This window comes from Nymphaea colorata, chromosome 7, assembly GCF_008831285.2.
Source record: "Nymphaea colorata isolate Beijing-Zhang1983 chromosome 7, ASM883128v2, whole genome shotgun sequence".
Taxonomy (NCBI): domain Eukaryota; kingdom Viridiplantae; phylum Streptophyta; class Magnoliopsida; order Nymphaeales; family Nymphaeaceae; genus Nymphaea; species Nymphaea colorata.
In genome coordinates, this window is record NC_045144.1 from 21,942,340 (window position 1) to 21,963,676 (window position 21,337).

General features: G+C 37.7%; 1 protein-coding gene across 3 annotated transcripts; it reads right to left on the bottom strand.

Annotated features, from left to right (window-relative positions):
• Positions 1–244: 244 nt before the first annotated feature.
• On the bottom strand, positions 245–18,895 carry LOC116257589 (ubiquitin-conjugating enzyme E2 34-like). Of its 3 annotated transcripts, none has more exons than XM_031634493.2 (11): positions 18,508–18,895; positions 11,451–11,558; positions 4,207–4,331; positions 3,792–3,846; positions 3,180–3,218; positions 2,508–2,571; positions 2,321–2,382; positions 2,187–2,226; positions 2,047–2,074; positions 949–1,040; positions 245–819 (listed from the first exon to the last, which is right to left on the bottom strand). In XM_031634493.2, the coding sequence occupies exons 3-11, from the start codon at positions 4,261–4,263 to the stop codon at positions 561–563; spliced, it is 696 nt and encodes a 231-aa protein (XP_031490353.1). In that variant the 5' UTR covers positions 4,264–4,331; positions 11,451–11,558; positions 18,508–18,895; the 3' UTR covers positions 245–560. The 3 variants fall into 3 exon arrangements, with proteins under 3 accessions (XP_031490353.1, XP_031490354.1, XP_031490355.1); XM_031634494.2 differs by having other exon boundaries at positions 11,405–11,558; XM_031634495.2 differs by lacking the exon at positions 11,451–11,558 and having other exon boundaries at positions 18,508–18,890.
• Between the last annotated feature and the right edge of the window lie 2,442 nt (positions 18,896–21,337).

The following is a 21,337-nucleotide window of genomic DNA, read 5'->3' on the forward strand; positions in this document are numbered from 1 at the left end:
CTTTAGTACAACTTTTTCCTTTCAAGAGTCCTCACAAAATCACTGAAAGTCTGCCACAAGATTGAGGGTGTCTGACACTAACCAAGAGAGCCTGCCCGTGTCTCATGGATACAGCTGTAAGATGCGAGGGTACGGCCCAATTTAAGAAGCTTTCAAACACAATTATGTATGGATAGACAAAAACCAGAACAATCACGTGACAGCAACCAGCTATTATTAGTTGCTAAAGGATGTGATGAGAGGCTACAGAAGAATCACAGCTACCAACTTCGTTAAGAGACAATTACATAACCAAGTCCAAAAAATATCACACCAAGAAATTGGGGGAGGCACACCCAATGTCCTATGTATATGAGATGATAACGTGTTCCAGATTTCCATTGATGTCTAACGATCCTTGCGTCAGTACACCAGTCAATAGAGATTCATCTGGTCACAAGGTGTAAATCCTAAGCAATCCATAGTTGGAAATGCTTTGGGACCGACCTTAATCATTTGATGAGTTCAACATCTGAAACAAATAGGACCAAGGCACCTTGATTCTAGAGCATCATCAGAAGTCAAATCAGTAGAAGTGGCAACGCCATAATCGCACAAAGAACAGAGAATATAAAAAACAGTAGCCAAAATGGGATTTTGCTAGTATGCCGCTGATTCCTTTTGTCAAGTACTCCATTATCTTCTTTTTCCTTGCCTTCAGTTTCAGATGCAGCATGAGGCTGTTCTTTCTCTGCCAATCTATCTGAATTTAGTTTTTCTGCATTTTGTAACTGGTTGTACTGCTCCACATATTCAGGGAACATTTTTCTGAACATTGGACTGCAAAACAGAAACAGAACATGAGATTACTGAAAGACAGCCTTCATGAAACCTAAACCAACAGAAAATCAGTCATCCGAGAAAATTCCAAGAGCAAGGTAAACTTTGTCAATGGCAGTAATCATTTACCTCTTACAGTTGAATGCAAGTGAAGCACGTGCAAGTCTTTGCTTTTCAGCAACAGTGGTAGACACGCTGCCGGTGGTAGGACTATTGTCCATCTATAAGGAGTAAAATGAACATCGTTAAGCTACAACTCAAGTACTCCTGGAATTATTCAACACGAAAAAGGGAAAGCCCTAAGAAAAACTTCTAAGAAATGAAAATACAAAATTGAAAATATGATAGGACTCTGGTTCCCAGCGTAGTTGGTGTCACTTGTAACCAGATTGACAAAATACACTGGAAACTCCTTAGCCAAAAGCCAAATTAACTAAGTCTAAAACCAGGTTGCTAATTCCTACCTTACAAAATAGATTTACAAGTTCATGTTCCAGCACACATCAACTTTAAAGAGCATCTATGTCCACAAACATGTGTTGAGTATGTGCATGTTTGCAGAGTTGATAATGATAAACACTAAAGAGGAAATTATCAAATTTCCTAGTAGTGCCGGATAATTCATATTTGAAGTGACATATGCTATAAAATTCACCAAAAGACAGCACATAGTCTATTATGAATAACAAAGTCCTGCCTATAGTACTAAAAAATGCAACCTATGCAATAAACTTCGCAAAAGGTTAAAACATGGCCTCTTGTGAAGAACTTCCTGTCTATACTTGAGGAAAGCTGCCAAGCACAGTTCTAGTGCTGTCACCAGCAATTCCTCAGCAAGGTTTCTCCCGAAGTTCTTTGCAAGAGATGGTTTTCCTCAAAAACTAAACATATTGCAATTAAATACAAAGTACAACATGGTTTCATATGTTACTTAGTTCTTTAATGAAGAAACATATAAGAAGCAAGTATGCCTTCCTGCCATAGAATCAAAACAAAGTCACGCAAATAAACATATGAAAGTGTGGACCTTCTTGAAAACCTGAGGAGCATATCTTGGATGATCCAAAAATATGTGTTTCCAGCAATACTTGAAAATGTCATTGCATTTTCCCAGAATTGTTAACTAGCTTCATAAAGGTAGTAATATTGTGATATTTTGGTGATATTGGTGTACCTAATAGCCAGAAAACTGCAGAAACATTTCTCTATGATAACTTAATCACTTACCATGAATGAAAGAAGCCCCGTAAGTATGCTGATAAAAAAAAGTACGAAAGTTAGAAAAAAAGGTGAGCAAATGTTAAAAGGTAAACCATAAAAACATAAATTCAGATAATATATGCAAATAGAAGAGGTAAGCAACACACCTTGACACTGACCACATGGGATTCCACGTCTCCGGATGAACTGAAGCAAAAAAGGAAGAATATATCACCCAATATGTGAAAACCACATGAAACAATACAAGGCAAAGCACATGAACTTAAATGAATAAACTTACAGTCACTCATAGACATGCAAATTCTTTTCTGTGTAGCAAACCGGCCATTAGGTGTAATCATGCTACCACCAAAAGAAAAAGAAAAAAAAAAACCATCAGAACTTTAATGTTCTTAGGCAGCAATGAAGCAATAACATGACTTCTCACTATTCCATAATCAGTTCAATTTGAATTACCACTAACATACCTGATTCCTGGGGGTTTGAACGGATAGTCAGAGGGAAATTTTACTTTTCCATAGTAAATACCACCTAAATGGGATCAAGAAAAATCAGTTTTTGGATCGCAATCCAGGGAATTACAAATACGAGACATGTAACTGCTAAAATTTATGTAAATAAATATGTATTGTCTATATGCATAATGACGTGTATATATACTTGAAGTATATATGTGTTTGTTGTTATAATATAGACATTAATCTATACATCATGAGGATAAATTTTATTTTTATCTTTTCTCCTTTTTTGAGGTACTATTTTGTCAGTCTTTATTTCAGATCAAGAATATACTTTGACCAATCTGGTCCAACAGCTAGTCCTCCCTTCCTTGCATATAAAGGACGGATTACTCCCTCTTGAGGACCCTGTGTCTCCAAGTAATTGTTTTCAATGGCATCATTATCTTTTTTATGTAGTGAACCTTAATGCCAAATGTAGGTGATTGTTTACTAGCATCTTTATGCTGTTCATAAGGGTGACTGTGACAATAAAGCCTCCTTTGACTTGATTCATGGAAAGGTTCAATGCATTTTTTTAGTAACTTCCAACTACATCACAAACTCACTCTCACACCTCCCCCCAACCAAATGAATGTGCACGTATAGTGCTGTATATTGCTCATTTCAAAGCTCACTTACCTGCAAATGGTGTTCCTTCACTCCCTTCTAATACATAATCTGAAAAATTGCAAAACCAAGGTCACGTCAACAAGATCCAAGTTGCAGAAAGGAACAACAGAAGAAATGTTCAAAGGACAAAAGAGAAAAAGTAGTCAAAAAGGAAAACAAGATAGCAGTCTAGAGTATTGTCACAAACATCAGTGTTCTCTTCCAAAAAATGCAGCAAAAAAAAAAAGAAAATGGAAAACATTAAAAAATTATTATATTTTGCAAAACAATGCCAAAATCAAATTATCATGTACTCGAGAAAAAGAATGCTGATAGAAAGGCAAGACCTGTGACACTGGACTAAAGCATAAATGTGTCAAGATCTTCGACAGAAATTAAAAACTAATAAATAAAAGTATCCTGCATTGTAAAGATGTCATGATAATAATACTGCCAAAAAGATATCTTTTGGAATTGGATTTTTTCTTGTATATCATTTTGTGGAAAAATTGCACTACAGTCATGTCATTTTAACCATTAACTTTAGAAGGGACAGATAATAAGGCTAAAAGTACAGATGCTGACAACATGAGATATGAAAATCCAGAAAACTATAAACTTCACAAAAACTATTGTACTTACGCCACTCGAGGATATCATTCGGATTTGGACGAGCTAAAATGTGTGGAACTGGCTCCTACAAATTCAGAAAACCACAAAGTTATTAAGATACTAAAGGCATATCACAAAAAAATGACAATGAACATATATGCCACTGGAAACAGGAGGACAATAACAAAGGATTGATGGATCTTAAGCAGAAAGAAGTTCAGCAATTTTCAAGAAATATAATGTAGATATAGATGTTCAACGGCATGAAAAATCTTAAAAGCACCAAACTACATTATTACAAAGTGATTAAAACATCAAAATTTTTGTGTAACTCTAAAGCTAACATGCACCAAATAAAGTAAAATAAAATAAAGAGGGAAAAAAACATTACCATGCATAATGCATGGTATACAGCAAAAAGAATAAAATGAGAGGAAAATAATACCTTACATAGTGCACGGTATTCCTTCTGCAGACGCTTTACGCAAGCCCTCTCTGCCATGAAAAAGGCTTAAGAAACTTTACCTGATTTAATAATCAGAAACACCTGAAACACCTTTTTCTTATAACCTGCAAAGATTCATGAAAATATTACTCATTTAGGACCTAAGAAAATTGAAGTTTGGGGGAAAGAACTGCTGTGGACTTCAAAAAATTGGAAATTTGAGTATGAATTTATGCACAAGACAGGAAAGCAAGCTGAGGAAATTGCTAATTCTCTGATTCAAGCCAGATTAATAGTCTACATACGTGCAACTTCTATCAAAAGACCAAATCACCTGATGAACCCTTACACAGCTAAAGACATCAAACATTAGAAACCAATAATTCATAAAAAGAAATTTACCAAGTTCATTATGATCTTCAAAGATAGCTAGGCTAAGGACTCAGGGCACAAAACTGAAACAGGAATTTTCCCACTAAGTTATCAAAAGGCAGGTTTTCCGACTTTTGTAACACTTAGCTTCAGAGTTTAAAGGTCATACTAATATCTAAGGAAATTTGCAACACACCTTGCTTATATCCTCATGTCAAGACCAGATCATGCCGCTCTTTGTAAGCAAACTTTCCTTCCCAAATTATGTTTCCATTTGAAGGGAAAACAAACAGGAAAAAGGACTTCATAGGCAAACAATTAGGAGACACATGAAAAATCCAAGAAAAAGTGACAGGAACATGCAAAAGGTCCAGTAAGTAAATCATCAACATAATGTCTACTAGAGAAGGTGCAAAATAAGAATGGCATGTGATCTTCTAACATAGAAAAGGCAAACGTTCCATGAATGGAACACCTGGGAGCCTATAGACCAACTATAACAAATAGTAAGAAGAACAAAGGAAGGCTAGCGATAAGTTGCTAATATACACAGAAGCCAATAAGCTAATTCAACTATCTACTTGAGTAGGACAACTATTCCCAATAGTATTTACATTTAAGCAACTCTCCTGCAGGTAGTTGTCACAGGGGAAACTTTTTTCTTGGTTTTACTTTTTGAGGCATAACCAATCTATGCTAAAGTTAGCCTACCAGCCTGCACACTCAACCAGCAGAAGGATCATGGAAGCAAATTGGCACCAACTTTACAGCACAAAGGCCTACTGGACCCACAAAAGCATATTACCCACACATGTTCTATAGCCACCTACAGAGTTCCACATAGGATGCTAGCGCTGCCTATTATCAAGGCCTTTATTTCATGGTTATGGCTTCAAAGGAGGTAATCACCAATGGAAGGGCTTACACAAGGGATCAATCTTGGGATGTGCAGACTCAAGGAATGGCACCCATGGATGGAAGAGCTTTGATTCACAAAAAACGGCTTTTTTTAAAAAAAAACGCGTATTATACGCCAAAAACCTCTCTAGCAACTAAAACGGGAATAAGACGCATTTTTTTCAAAAAAACGGCAAAAATAAAAGACGCGTATAAAACGCGTCTTTCGCGATTTTTTTGAAGGCACGAGGTTAGTTTTAAAAAATGGCACAGCGTGTAACATTTATAAAAAGGTTGGTCTTTTTTAAAGTTGATCACCCCTTTTAATGGCAAAAATGTATTTTTAGATAGGAAAAGAGGGCTTAGGTTAAAAACTTAAAATCGATCCTCTCCTTCGTCTCCCTCTCGTTCTCATTCGGCTGAAGAAGGCATTTGACTGAAGAGGGGATGCCAGACGGAAGAGAGGTGAGAGGTTCTCATTCGGTGGATTTATTTTTTTTTATTCCATGTTCGTTTTTTTAATTTGTTTACATGGACTAGTTTCCCCTGCATTTTCCTTCTTGCCAGTAATTTCATCAGGATCCTTGTTACTTTAACACTAATATGCCTAGTGTTTATAAAGCTGGAAAAAATCCGTCGATCTCTAGAAGTGCTTCTGTTCCCTTGAAGAAGTAGTTGATAGTTGATATTGTGCCGCTGTGGGGTCGATTCAGTGTTCTGTTTCGGTTTCGCTGTTTTAATCGTCACTTGATCGATGTTTTTGACGAAGGCTTCTGGTATAGGAATAGGCTTGTTCTTTTTCTTTTTGGAATTTCCTTTTTTATAAAATGCTGTTTCTAGTAATGGGATCGTGATTTGCCGACTGATTTGCTGAAATGGGTACTAAAGTGTGCTTTTAGTGTTTGCCAGACTGTTAGTTTTCATTATCTAATTTTAATTTGTTGCTTATGTAGTCATTTTTCAATGTTTTTTTTTAATTTCTCATTTACTTTATTTTTATATAATTATCAGGATGTTTTATTTATTTTTTAAAAATTTGCCGTCTTTTTACCGTTTTATTCGCAAGATATACAACTTTGCCGTATTATACCCGTCTTTTTCCTCGTTGTATAATACCTGTACACGTTTTTTGTGACAATGGCTTTGAGGTTGGTTGCTTAAAACAGCTACTATCATGGGCCAAAAAAAGGAAAGGGAACAACATAGGGATAAGGAAAATGGAGGAAGCATTGAGAGAGATTTATTCTCCAACCAGTAACTATTGCAAGATATCCCCTTTGTATAGAACCAAAGACTGACACAACTCCCTCTACTAACGCAGCACTAATGATTGGAAATAGACAGCTTACATCACAAAGGTGTGGCTGTATGCATTTGATGGTTAGTATACTTTACGCTACTCAAATGCACATATAGATAGATAGAAAGATGTGAAGGCACCCTACCACGCCTGCACTCATGTGACAATGTGCCCAATCATTCTTCCCTAGTTACTGCCCTTGCACGTGGGGAGGGCCAGCTGGGAGGCTCTGCTGATATAACAGCAGTCTTCACACAAGAAATATCATGACCAAAAGCTACTTTTTGAAAATAAAGTACAGTGAAATCCGTCATACAGCATTGACTATAAACTTCGAAATATATACGTCATATTCAAAAGGGAAGCATTTTTGCACATTCATGCAGCTCGCTTAGTAGCAAGAACCTCCAGCACCACCAGTGACATGACCCTCATATAGACGCAATATACAGACTGACATAGACATGCAGTTATCAACTGCAGAATTCTTCCAGGTAGACAAAGCACACAGAATTTTCTGGACAAACACTTTTTCCCCAGAAGCTCCTGCCACTTTGCTTGCCCAACAAGCCTGATTTCAGTAGGGGAATATGTGGTTGTCAAGATATCAAATCCCCAACGCGATTGGACAAGGGGTCTGGAGATATAAACCTGAAAACTTAAGTTTATTGTTAGAGTCAGGAGGAATGGGTTCAAAGTGATTTTTCTCGGTTTTGCACAGGCAATGGAGATTAGATAATAAGACTTGTCTCAGCCACAATTATGGGGATTAAGAGTTGGATACAAGAAGAATAAAATGTGACAGTTGTCTTGGGAAACTCGGCAATAGCTTGCTAGGGTAGAGACCCAAGGTCGTGGATCTGATCGGTTTACATATTTCTGCACATGCGCGTTTAGAAACTGACTTTGGTTAGAACTTGAATAGGGTTAATCAAGCACTTTCCTCAAGCAAGAATTGGTATAGAGGAGGCATCAGATGTTAGGTACAAGTAGATGGATGCACTGGTGAACCCCAGACTGCATTGGACTCCGGTAAACAAGGATGGATGGGCGATACTCAAGAACCGGCTAAGGGAGCGGGAAATGGAAAGAGCAGTCACCCAATTGGGTTCAGTTGACCCTAGTGTTCGGTAGACGTGTGATAGGGCCGTCTTAACCCCTAAAGTGATGGCTGGAAGTCTTCCCAGAGTTCATGATCCCATAGCTGCTAGCGGAAGAGTTTAAAGAAGAACTAGAAAAATTGTATTATTAAAGAGCTGGACCTGAATTGAGAAGTAAGCAAATGGCGTCATTTCTGACATTTGCACATCAAGATTGGTTACCAGCTAAATGCACCTTAGGGGTTTAAGAGGGCAGCAATGGGTTGTCATTCGCATAGATTTCATGGGGTAGCCAGACCAGTATAACACAACTCGTCAACTGACTAGCCAGCTCTGGGAGGGGCTTGATTTGCTCTAACTACCCCAGCTTAAACCACCCCAGGCCACTCTGATGCATAGAATTTGCATGGCTTGGATTGGGCAAAGCTTGACCAAGTGGCAGAGAACTGGCACACAGTAGTCAATCAGGGTGTTTAGCCCTTCACAGCAAACACACGAGGTGAGCCACAAGCAGCCTTGGGGAGACTTCACATGTTTCCCTCGATATTAAGAGTTCAAGATGGTCGAGTGTCATACCACCCTCAAACATGCTTGGCCAATAACCGAGACACTCTTGGCAACCTTGTCAAGCTTTGAGAACTTTGAGAGCCTTCAAGAAGTCTCACCAAGTACTGAGGCTGCCCACACAAAAATCAAACCTTCCTTGCATATGGTCCCTCATGCTCGCTGTTTGGAAGTGCTCTTGATCTCTCAGCAATGGGTCTCAGAATTGCACCATTGTGGTCCTTACTCTTTCAACACATCTTAAGGTTCAGCTACGTTTGTCCAGGCAGCCAGTAACAACTAACCAGCTCAACAAGGTTGCTGATTGCAGACAAATACACTAAGCCGTGCGCAAAGCCACTCCATCCACGACCTATACTATCTGACCAAGACAGATAATCTTTTGTGATTGTTACCAAACAATGTTTTGGGCCTCCAAAACTCTTGGTTGCTCCTAGTCTCGTCTATGCATTAAACTAGTTCAGCCATTGGCTAGCAAGGTGTAGTAAGGTAGGATCCAAGTACGTGAACTCTTCCTCAACTACACCAATGCATATGCCTCCTGCTCCTAGATAAAGCATGTATCACCCAGCTCCACTGCTTCATCTAAAACCTGAACGGGTAAGCAACTGCTAGGTCAGCCCTATGGAGTATGGCAAGAAACCTACATTGCAAACTTTAAGATAAGCACCTCCAGATACATGACGGTATTCCCCACCTCATCAATCACTCGTGCAATTACAACACAAACAGCTATGATGTCAATCTTAGGAGGATACACAGTAGCAATTGCATGTTAGTCTTTGGTCATATAAATGTCATTAATTCGACTCACATAGCTACATGGGATAACATCAACAGGCACACAAAGTTGCCACGATAAGTACAAGCACAAACAAGTTACACCTTAAGGATGCAGAGGTTGATTTAACCAAAGTGCCACCTTACAAGCACAAGATGCAGGCAGTACAATTAGCACCAAACAATCTATGGATCAGGTGTAATTCCATGTGATGGCAACAGAACTGAGCAAAACTGTCTTGGAAGGTTGGACTCAACCACCAGCACTACCTAAAGCTAATTCACCGCAACACAAACTTCAGGCCATTGCGCACACCCATCCTCCCTATTAGGCATGACCTGTATTAGGCATAAGCTGCATAACCATGCAACCTGAGACCAACTTGTTGCTCCATTCAACTAGACTCAATTTGAACTAATCCTAACTCAACCTAGCTTGTAAAGCCTAAGCTATAAGACCTTCAGTCCAAATGTATGGTGTTCATCATATTCATGCAAGTGCACAATTGCATCCCCCTTGGGTAAGATAAGCACCTCATTAAGCCCATCATTAAAACCATCAAAGTTCAAACACGGATCCAGACAATCTGACATTTCTTTTTTAAACCTTTCTAAAAAGAAGAGCTAACCCCTGTCCAGTGTTTCCTTGGGCTGGCGAAAACAATCTTGCACTAGAAAAGGCTCAGACCCAAGGCTGAGACACCTACAACCAGCTTAAGCTTGAAAATCCAATTGTACACCATGTATGAATCCTTAGATTTAGACCAGCAAGGGCACTAAGATCAACAACACATATTGGTCAACCTCCCAGGGATACACACTGTCTATCAGCTTAATTTTAGGTAATTGTATGAGAAAGCAGACACATAACCTAAACCAAATCATAATCCAAACCTCAAGGTCTTCTCATAGCACACACATAATCATTTTGGCGCAAGCCACAACTCCACGCCTTTAATGGGTAAGGCACCATCGTCATTTTATGTGGGGATTCCTTTACAGTTAGCCATATTGCATAACTGTAATCGTGAAACCACCATTAAACCAACACAAACCATTGCTATATCATAAAATCTTGCTAGTGTTCCCTGGCTAAACATTTTTAGCAACTGATTTTAACAATTTAACCATCCAGCAACATTTAGCCGGCTGATTTCAATTCCTATATATATATATATATATATATATATATATATATATGGACCAGAGGTCCAGAACCCTTTTTTTCTTTTGAAAATGTATCTCCACCCACACCCTGCAGCCATTTGACATAAGCTTTCACTTAGTTTTTACAATTTCCATAGTCCCATAGGATGCCATCCTACAGATAAACTATGTTGTACATTTAATGCATCTAGTTTCACCTCGAAAGAGGCCAGAAAAATCCTAAGATCTTGAAAACAGCACCATGAATGAGTGTCATTTTGAGTTTCTACAGAACATGATCATCAATACGGCCCTTTACCGAGTCAATGAACAGTGCAGGAACATGCAAATATCCTAGCACAAAGCAGCTACCATAATTGGCCAAGCCAAAACAACAGAAACTCCATTAATCTATTAGAGACAGGCCACTCAACCATCATCCAAACCTTAAAACTAGATCCAGATGTTCCCTTAACTCAGAAAGCGTAAAAGGAAGAGTGCCCATTCTTTTGCACATAAGGTTGTTGACCTATTAGTTTGCCAAACATGAGTCCAAGATGATGCACATACCCTTCAGAGAGAGGCTATAACTGTAGAAACAACAAAATCGTCGATTTACAAACAGAAGAACCAATTGTTTAGGTACAGAAATTTTTTATGGCCATTTGTCAGCTTTAAGAACAGCCTGTGATACTCACATAAACCACAAGGAGTCACAAAAGCAGTACTTAGCTTCCTTTGATCTGAACTCGATTGTATTCCAATCAAAACTCAAAGTTGATGAGCAATGTTGCATAAGTTCTACCAAAAAAGACCTCACGGTTACTAGTTTTCTGTAGCAGCCTTGTTCAGACTTCAGAGTTCTACAGCTGGTGAAATATATGGTTATTTTCTTTTGAACAACACCAGGGCTCTTAAAGATGCTTGGATGACTTCATGTAGCCAGAATTAAGCAACTCATCAATCACTTCTATAAACCAAACTCAAGCAGAGACACCCAATAAATAGTTTGAGCAGGCAATTCAGCACCACAAACTACCTCAATGGTATGGTCCATCTTCTAGAAGAGCATTCCTGTCTGTTACCTTGTCTTCAAATGTTTTCGCAAAAGGTGGCAAGGCAAGTCGCTGTTTGTGCTTTATTCCACTCATAGGCATAAATATCATTCTCGGGTTGTTCTTGGCGAGAGCTTCCTGTAAAGTTCATTTAGAAATTTGTTTTCCTTAGCAAAATATCAGAAAAGCAAAAAGACAAAATAGGCAAAGAATAACACTTTTATGAAATTAGGAACTTTGTATTAATTTTCTTACAAAAAAAAAAATCCATAATAGCTTCTCAAATTTTGAAGGGAGAAAGACATACATGGATGAGTCTAATAGTCAATCTTAATAGAACCATCCACGCATCTCTCTCTCTCTCTGTCTTTCTCACACACACACACACACACACACACACACACGCACACAAAATAAATATGCACGTAGTGGGAGACAAGAAGTTGCACGCAAGAGAGAGAGAGAGAGTGGAGATTGCACATTTATTTTCTTTTAAATGGAAAAATATCAGAATAAATCATTGTCACAAATATCGTTCCCAGGTTTTCAACAGCGAGATTTTTCTCAGGTTTTTAATGGCAAAGTTGCATTTTTTGGAAAAATCTCAGGAAAAACTCAGAAATTTAAAAAAAATTAAAAAAATTAGGTATAAATGAAATAAATGAGAAACTAACAAGAAAGCATAAATGAAACTATATAACAGTGACAAAAGGAATGTTTTAATGATAATAAAAATGACGAAAATACATTTATTTTAAGTGTATATTTGAATCCATGATAATATCAATGCTAAAAAATAGAAAAATGAAAAGACCGTGAAAAAATCATGAAAAAAAATGCGATATTAACACTATAAATATTGTTTCCCAATTTTTTCAAAATATCACGATTTTTCCCCCTTTTTTCGTTTTTCTTATTTTTGGCGATAATATTGCGATGTTTTTGAAAATATTGCGATATCTGTGACACTAGAATAAATGTATTTTGTAATGTTGTAAAAGGCATATCACAATGTGTATCGATCGGGCCGATCTATACACTGCATCGTAATGTATCATAAAAGTAGCATAGCGTATTGTAAATTAATTTTTAATTCATAAAAAAATTATTATGAAAAATAGAGAAAAATTAGAAAAAATCAGTAAAATCAGGCAAAGCAAAGAAAGTTTCGGAAAAAATGTGTTCTATACAAAAAAACTCATCACATCATTCATAAACCATAATATATTAAACATTTAGAAATCAGAAATAAGAAATTCATAATATTAATAACATAATAAGCTCTATCACAATTTTAATGTTTAAACTTTAAAGTGTTTTAGATTACATTACAAGTTCACAAAATATAATATATCATGATTATCATCACTCAAGGTCTCATCGTCCCCATGGGGCCATGAGTAAACCTTCTTCTCCACCAGCGAGTTCTCCCCTAAATCAATGATTTATTACATAAATGTGCAATTTTTGTAGAAAAACTAGTAAAACTTCCCCCTCTCACAACTTTTAGACATGTTTAGAAAAATAAAGTGAAAGGTCTTTTTGTAAAAAATAAAAATAAAAAATTCATTTTATCCTCGTATAATACGATATAGGGGTGTATTGATGGTATCGTACGAAACGGCCCCCTATCACACGATACGGACAATACGCCTACGATACACAAGTGTATCGTGTATCGTAAGTGTATCGTATAGGTTTTTCAAACTTGTACGATACGTATCGCACGATACGGGCCTATATCATGCGATATGGGTAACACTAGCATTGTGGCTATAAATTCAAAAAAGAGTATCACGAGATTTTCCATTTTTTTCATTTTCTTCAGTAATCCAAATATTGGCACGATATTTTGAATATATCCATGAAAACGATTCTACCCATGAAATTGTAGAATCAATAGAAATTATAATGCAGAATTCGATCTCAAAGTATCAACAGTAACAAAGGCCATGGTTCATCCATGGCAAGAACTTGAGATAAGCATATCTGCATATGCAACCACCTTGTTTTAGCCAAAGAACTTGGCGGTCAAGGACGACATCAAAATCGCCCTTGATCACTGAGTCACATACACATGTCCACTGCTTCAAGCCTTCAACCTTCATGGTCACTGCCCATGACTAAAGCTTTAGGCTGCTCATAGTAAACAGCTTGCCTTGCTTCTTCACATCTCTCAAGTTCAAGGAGTAGTGTGAAGAAATGCTAAACATACTCATGCAATATTTATTTGGTGTAGACGTTGGAATGACCATGACACATCAGAAAGAATTCATGTCCTATGTCCTCCCAAGATTCGGCAAAGGTTGCACAAGGAATTTTCATCTTCGACCAGACTGATGAATGGCTATAGCCCAGTCTCCATTCTTAGGAATGCGCTAGCCATTATCACTTGGGCCTCTTGTTTGGTGTTCATGGCCATCAATTATTGCTCCATGCCCCACGAGATATTTTCAAGGTCATAAGTTTCTATTCCTACTAAAGATTTCTGGCCCTAGACCTTCAACTTCCAAGTTGCAGTGTCAACTATTGAGCACCTTGATCACAATGACATCATCCTGTAGTGCCTTGCAAGAACATGGAGCCTCTCACAAGAGTAGTTTAAGAAAATAAAGAACTTCTGATTCAGGCAAAAGTACTTGAGCTGTCACTGGGTGTTTTGCTACAAGCCTACAAGACATATAACTTGTTCCAGCTCCTTTTTTTTCTTTTTTCTTTTTTCGCTATAGCTACTTCTTGTATGCCATGTCCTTTTCCCTTTTGTCCTGGAACTAATCACATCTTATTTTTTACTAACAACAACAAGATCAAAAGTAGAAAGTTCAATATCCTCCTCATCCTCCACTTTAGGGAGCTCACTATATCCCATCTTCTATCTCTGTTTCTAATTTTTGACTCAAAGACCATCAATGATCTGCATACACCACCGTTGCACAGCTCCTGGCCAATCCCTAGAGGAGCATAGGGCCACATTTTCATGTGTCTTTGTTAAGTGGTGTTTAGCCAATTACCACACCGATCTCTGATTCTTTTTCTTACAAAACCTACAAATTAGTTTTAACCGATTATCATCTCTTAGTAGAATGAACCATAGCCATGCAAGATCATTTGAAGCCATATATTCAAAAAAAAGGAAATGTATGGTAAAAGTGGAAGATTTTGTAACTTTTGATGTAGAAACATGTTGTCATGCACAAAGATAAGGAAAGACCTCTTCTTTCAACCACAAATTAATCCTATGCATAGATCAAGCCTTGAACGATGTTTTCTTCTTTAAAATGACAAGAGATCCCACGCATGCAACTCCTAAGAGGGTATCCAAGTCAAGTACAAGGGGGTTTTATAACCCAGAAAAAAAAATGGATAGGGGTCCTTTTTTTATTGTGAAATTTGTATTCATGGCACAAGGCATATTATTTATGTTGTATGATACCACCCCATATGGTAACATATGGGACACCAGACACTACATTATGTATTGGAACAAAATGGTCTAGTTACTATGATATGCACAAAACTTTAGCCCACAGAAGCTTGTCTCACAATGCAGCCTCATTCAAAATTAGAGTCCAATAGTGCAACTTCAAGTATGTTAGCAGGGAGAGTATATATAGATATATACATACATATAAGAAAAATATCTGTTTCCGTGTTTAAATTTTAGCTGCAAACGATCAACTATACTATGGAATTTCCCAATAAAACAATTGCACATTTTGACAACTGTAGCACCTTCTATTTCACCTGATTAGCATAATCTTGTTTAGCCCGACTTTGATGTGACCCAAATTTTGACAAAAACAGTCAGGTACTTTGGCTGCACCAGACTGCCTTGACACCACTGACTTACAAACTGGTACAACCAAACAGAGCTAGCATGCAACTACAGTAATCCTTTAGATGAGGATATGTACATAAGCAGCCAAGCAATCATATCTGCATCATTAAGCAACCAATATTGGCACTTACTTAGGATGAATGTCTCACAAAGGACAATCTATTGAATGCTGCTTCAAAGTGGTACAACTTGGATATGGAAGAGAAACATGTGAACTCTCAGTACAAATGCATGTCAAAGGAAATGATTCATGACAGGAAAGACTGCTCAATTTTTGTGAAAGAAGACCAGAAGACTATCTGAACAAAAAGGAAGCACTTGACAGGAAAGACAGCTCAATTTTTGTGAAAGAAGACCAGAAGATTATCTGAACAAGGAAGCACTTAGGATGAATGTCTCACAAAGGACAATCGATTGAATGCTGCTTCAAAGTGGTACAACTTGGATATGGAAGAGAAACATGTGAACTCTCAGTAGAAATGCATGTCAAAGGAAATGATTCATGACAGGAAAGACTGCTCAATTTTTGTGAAAGAAGACCAGAAGACTATCTGAACAAAAAGGAAGCTATCTCCAGTTATAAGAGGACAAACAATATCAGCATCACATTGACATGCTCCATGACCTTCACAATTAATTTGAAAGGTAGCTCATCATTGAAAGGCATACAGTCAAAATATGAGAAAAGCTTTGTGACCCGCAAACATTAAGGACAAAATTGTTATATCTTGATATTCAATCATGAAAGGGAACCTACAGAAATCTTAGTAGTGCAAAAAGCAGCTGATATGGACATACAAGCAAACAACATCGACAGCTAAAACAGATCCAGCAATAATTCAGGGAAAAAAAAAAGGTAAACTAATGGTGCAGCATGTCAAGCAACAGCGAACTAACTAAACGTTCTTATAATCAATGTCTGAATCTTGAAAGAGCACCCATCATGTATCCATGAGCTAAAAGAACATTTCTTGTTCCCTTTTTCAACTGTAAAATTTTGAGATGCTAAGAGTAAATCTATACCAGTTAATTTCCTTACAGTGTCCTAACCAATGGTGCAATACTCCTTAAACCTCTCTTCAGCAATTATGCACGAAAAATACTCCAACACCAGTGAAGACTATCCAAAATCTATAACTCCAGGTCATTGTATCTCACTCCCAGAAGCTTAAAAGCAGAAGCGCCACCAAGTTTTACCATTTTGTGGTTCCAACCAATGTTATAAAAAGTGTATTGTAAGCCGTATCGTTTTGGCTTTAAGATACGCCGTATCGTAACGTATCGTAACCGTATCATAAATTAAAAAAAAAATTAAATCAGAAAAAAATTGAAAAAAATCGAAAAAAATCATAAAAAATCAGTAAAAATAAAGAATAATATGTTCTTCATCATTAAATGAACTAAGTTTGTTCTAAATAATTAATTGTGCATGAATAATATTGCATGCAGTTGAGGAACTGATACAAACTAATGATGGCATTAATATCGGATTTGAGACAACTATAGTCTATATGTATATGTTGGATCCGATTAGTTAGATCCATATTTGATTTAAAGAATAAATCTCGAAACCGATCACAATAAGTCGGTTGTCCTTTCTTTTTTTTTTTGCTTCATAAGAAAAATCCCGAAACCGCCAAAGTATGATCAATTTGCCGCCGCACTAGAATGACCTCGTGCTTTTCATCCCCAAATCGTTTGAGGGCGCATTGCAGATCGGTAGTGGAAACAGCAGCGCGGGAATAGAGGAGGGAGGAAGCGGGTGGTGTTGCTCTGCCGCCCCTGTCCTATGAGCACGAAAGAATAGGGGAGCGACGCGCTGCATGCTGCCAACGAAGGGATCGTGGATGATGAGGAGAAGGAAGAAGCGGCGGCGGAGATGCAGGCAGCAAACGGTCGCCGCATTGGGAGGCGCTAGTGATGCAGGCGGCGAGCAACAGCGAGAGCAATAGCTGCCGCAGCACGAAAAGTCTGGTTCCCACGCGTTTTCTTCGTGGGGTCCCGTATCGTACGATACGGAGTCTGTATGGTACGATACGTGCGATACAAGAAAGATACGCCCCTCATTTATGATACGGAGGGTGTATCGTATCGTAAATACTAAACGATACGATACGTATCTCTGTATCATATGATACATACAACACTGGCTTCAATGATCATCCGAATTAGACAAAAAGGTTCCTCGCATATAACGATGGCCCATACAAATTTGGAAACAAAAAAGCAAGGAATTGGAGGGATGGTAGGTGGGATGAATAAAGACAACAAACCCACAGACGCAGAAAAATGGTAGCAAAAGCCCACCATGGAGCCCACGAACGAGATTAAGCTGCAAGGACTTGGATGTTTTCTCGCGAATGTGCCAATTCATGGGGAACAACAAAGAGACAAAAAAATCCACGGTACAAACATGAACACTTCTTTGGAAAAGGACAAATTCTGATCAGGAACTGATTAAGATGCGAACACCCGATACAGGTTTGCCCTCCAAGAAAGAGAAACAGCTATTCTTTCACCGAAAATAGAAAGAGATAGAGAGATCACATGTCGCACCCGTCCATAGGCCCCCTTCCTACATGGAGGACGATCGGAAGGGTCAACACGACAGAGACGTCGGGAGAAGACCACAAGAAAAGAAGGCAACAAAGAAAGATGATCGATGAATGGAGATCCAGATTCTCAGAGTTCTCACCTATGTCACCTAGGTACGGGTACAGGTGCTGGTGTGGGTAAGGGTACGACGTTTTTGCAAATTTTGATACGCGGTACGGTGATAATATTATTTTTTTAATTAAAAAATTATAAATTTTGAAAAAAACAAATGATATCAACACATCATTAAGACAATGTTCATAGTTCTCTACATACAATCTCATAAAGAAAACATAAAATGTTCCTTTCATTAAAGCATTTGCAACCACCACATGCAGATTAAACAAGAGCACCAAGAATATGAATTTAAAAAGGTACAATAATTCTGATGATACAGCAGATGGTCAAAACAACTGATGTTGTTAAGCTTTTAGTCGTTCAGCTATACCACAATTTACAAACTCTCTCAAGGAAAAAAAAACTCGTTGCATATGCATACTACAAGGAATGGATGTTTATTAAGGTTCTCTTTCTGTAAATGGAAAAGCAACTGAAATAGGAATTCGTGTGAAAAAAAAAATCAAAGGGACGGATCATGGCTTTCCACTCTTTGGCAATCAAGAGGAAGAAAAGCAGGGGATCGACGCATCTTACCGATTGACTGAATGCGAGGAAAGGAGCCAGCTGATTGAGACAAAGATCGAACCAAGAGACTCTCCAGGGATCAGGGGGAGAGGAACCCTAACAACTGTACGAGGAAGAAGCCGAACGACGAACGTCGCCCACTCACCGTCCGTCGCCGTCGCCGTCCACGGGTCGTCCGTCGCGGGTCGCCGTCCGCCGCCGCTGCCCAAAAAATCACTGAACCCAAGCACCAGCCGTTGGAATAAGGAAGAAACTCGAAAGGCGGAGAGGGAGAAGACGAGTGTCGTTCGTGTGGTTTCCCTTTTTTTTTTTCATTTTGTCGGAACCAAGTTACCACCACGTACCGGCGTACCGGTACGTGTACGAGGGTCGACCCGGCGTATCATGGTGACATAGGCTTCCCACCCTCGGGCTACCGGGTGCGGTTTCCACCAAGCAACCGAGAAGGCGGAGGCCGGCCGAGTCCTTCTCTTCTCGATGACCACTTTACCTACCATGAATTGGTATATTCCCCCACTTCTAGTATTGTAACGGCACCACTTTCCAACCAGAGAATCCCAAAAGACCAAAGCAGCAAATAAGTGAAACCCCTTTTCCTATAATGAAAATTTTTTAAATCACGAGCTTACTGTTTGGATTTCATTCAATTAACCGCCAAACTTATGTCAAAAAGTGGCTATTAAATAAAATATTTCAAAATTCTCTTCTTTTTTTTCTTTTGAGAGAAAGCTGCGTGACTGTCCCGTGACAGACCGAAGCAACTTACATGTTCTGAAGGAGGGCTTGAAAGCACATATGCAGAGAGATGTCCAAGCTCCGCTCGAACTCGCCGGCATGAGCATGACTCAAGCTCAACTCCTTTAATAAATGAGTTGAGCCTGAGCTCGAGCTAAAGTTTAATTTACAAATGAGTCGAGTTCAAGTTACATGTGTTTGACTTGTTTAAACTAGACTCCACTCGTGTCTTCCTTAATTCTCAATCTTTAGGGGATGTAGGTAATCTTTGATAAATTTTAATACCTTTTATGTTGTTTTCATTTTCATTTAAAGAAAAAAATATATATATATGAATCAACTCAAAACTAGTCAACTTCAGCTTGAGTTAAGCTCGAGCAGTGGTACTTCATCATCTAGTAGTTATGAAGAATATGATAGCAATGATGAAGTTGGATTTCAATCAGCCATAGTTACTAATAATAAATAGAACATTTGCATAGTGATGCACCTTAAGGCAGACATGCATATGAAAACATTTTGGTGAATGATACAAATGACGCACCTTAAAGTATAATTGCATTGCATTTTTGCAATGAATTTCCTTAAAAACAATATTTTCAATAAAATCAAGGTCAAATTGCACAAAATTTATATTAGTTTATCTCTATAGCAGTAGTGAGAATGGATCAAACATGGGAACAAAATTTAAGACTGATATCGAATTAATTGAATTCAACTTTATTAAAACTAAATGTCAAAATGTCTATACAAACTCACTAATTAAAATCACTCCAAACAAACAAATGCAATCCTAAGTCTAAAGCTCGAGTCCTCTTGGATGAGGTACACTAAATCTTCCAAATAAATCTTCAATGAAAGCAAGTCCTCACCTTAACCTTGAAATCCTAGGAGGCAACTCACACCAAAAACATCAAAGCCTTCGTGCATACTTTGAATATAAACAAATGTAAATAAAACTTATACTATTATAAAATAAACTAAAAATGTAAAATCACAAATTGGCTATACTAAACAAACTTAATGCTTACTTTGAATTGAGGCTAAACCTAACTAAAGGAAAAGAAGAAACAGAAGGTGTGTGCCTACATGCACTTATGTCAACTAAGAGACAATCCTACACAAACATGTCACCTCCATAGGGTCCACTCTAGACATGATGGAACTAACTAAAATCTAACTAAATGTTGATAAAGTGTAAATTTAAGTGCAGAAAAGAAGAGAAAGAAGAACTGGCGCTCAAGAGAGAGGGATGTAAGATCTAGGGTGATCAACCCTCGGGACACCTAGAAATGCAGGTCTCACTAAGCCTGTAATCTCTAATCTCAAATACTATTTAAAGTGAAATGCTAAACCAATTAATATAAAATGCAATCTAAATGAGATAAATATCTATCTAATGCAAAATTATTCCAATCTAAAACAAAGCATATAAAGTTGAATGGGCCTTGGAGAAGTTAATCCTAAAAATGTAAGCCAAATGGGCCCACTCAAACATGGTCAAATACAAATGCATTGTAAATAGGTGTCCTACAAATGAAATATATGAAATAAATCCATAAATATAATGCAAATGAAGATAAGATATGATCCTAATGAAAATGTGGATTCAACTAGCTAGGCCTCTCATATGGATTGACTTTCTAGAAGGATTAGATCTAATGTGTTGGGTCCATGATGACCCTAATCTAACAAAATGCTATCTTAATGACTAAAAAAAAAATATTAATTATCCGAATGGATGAGATTTTAGCAATATGGCACTTTAAAAGGATATTTCAATTCAAAACAATAGAAATGCATGTCAATTATAAATTTACCACCTTATACAATAGTAGCGAGCTGGGTCAAATTCAAAAGAGGAGCTAATAATCGTACACACATTGAAAAGAAGTGCTTACGGTTAGCTCTAATGAAATTATATCCATCTAATTACAATCAAAGGAAAATGATTTTCAGTTATGCACAAGACGTTCTTCAAATGACCAAAAAAAAGTTTCCCAGAGAGACATATTCAAGATATCCACATCAACTTCAACTTACCCACCTTACAAGAACAACTATAGAACCTACCTACAAATCAAATGCTACTTGAGCATTGAAC

Bases quoted from the DNA above. Each gene is read 5' to 3' on its own strand.
- LOC116257589 (XM_031634493.2), bottom strand. From the start codon at position 4,263: ATGGCAGAGAGGGCTTGCGTAAAGCGTCTGCAGAAGGAATACCGTGCA. The intron at 2,383-2,507 runs GTATGTTAGTGG...TTTTGGTGGTAG, and splicing joins TTCAAACCCCCAGGAATCAG to CATGATTACACCTAATGGCC. The intron at 820-948 runs GTAAATGATTAC...TCTGTTTTGCAG, and splicing joins CTTGCATTCAACTGTAAGAG to TCCAATGTTCAGAAAAATGT.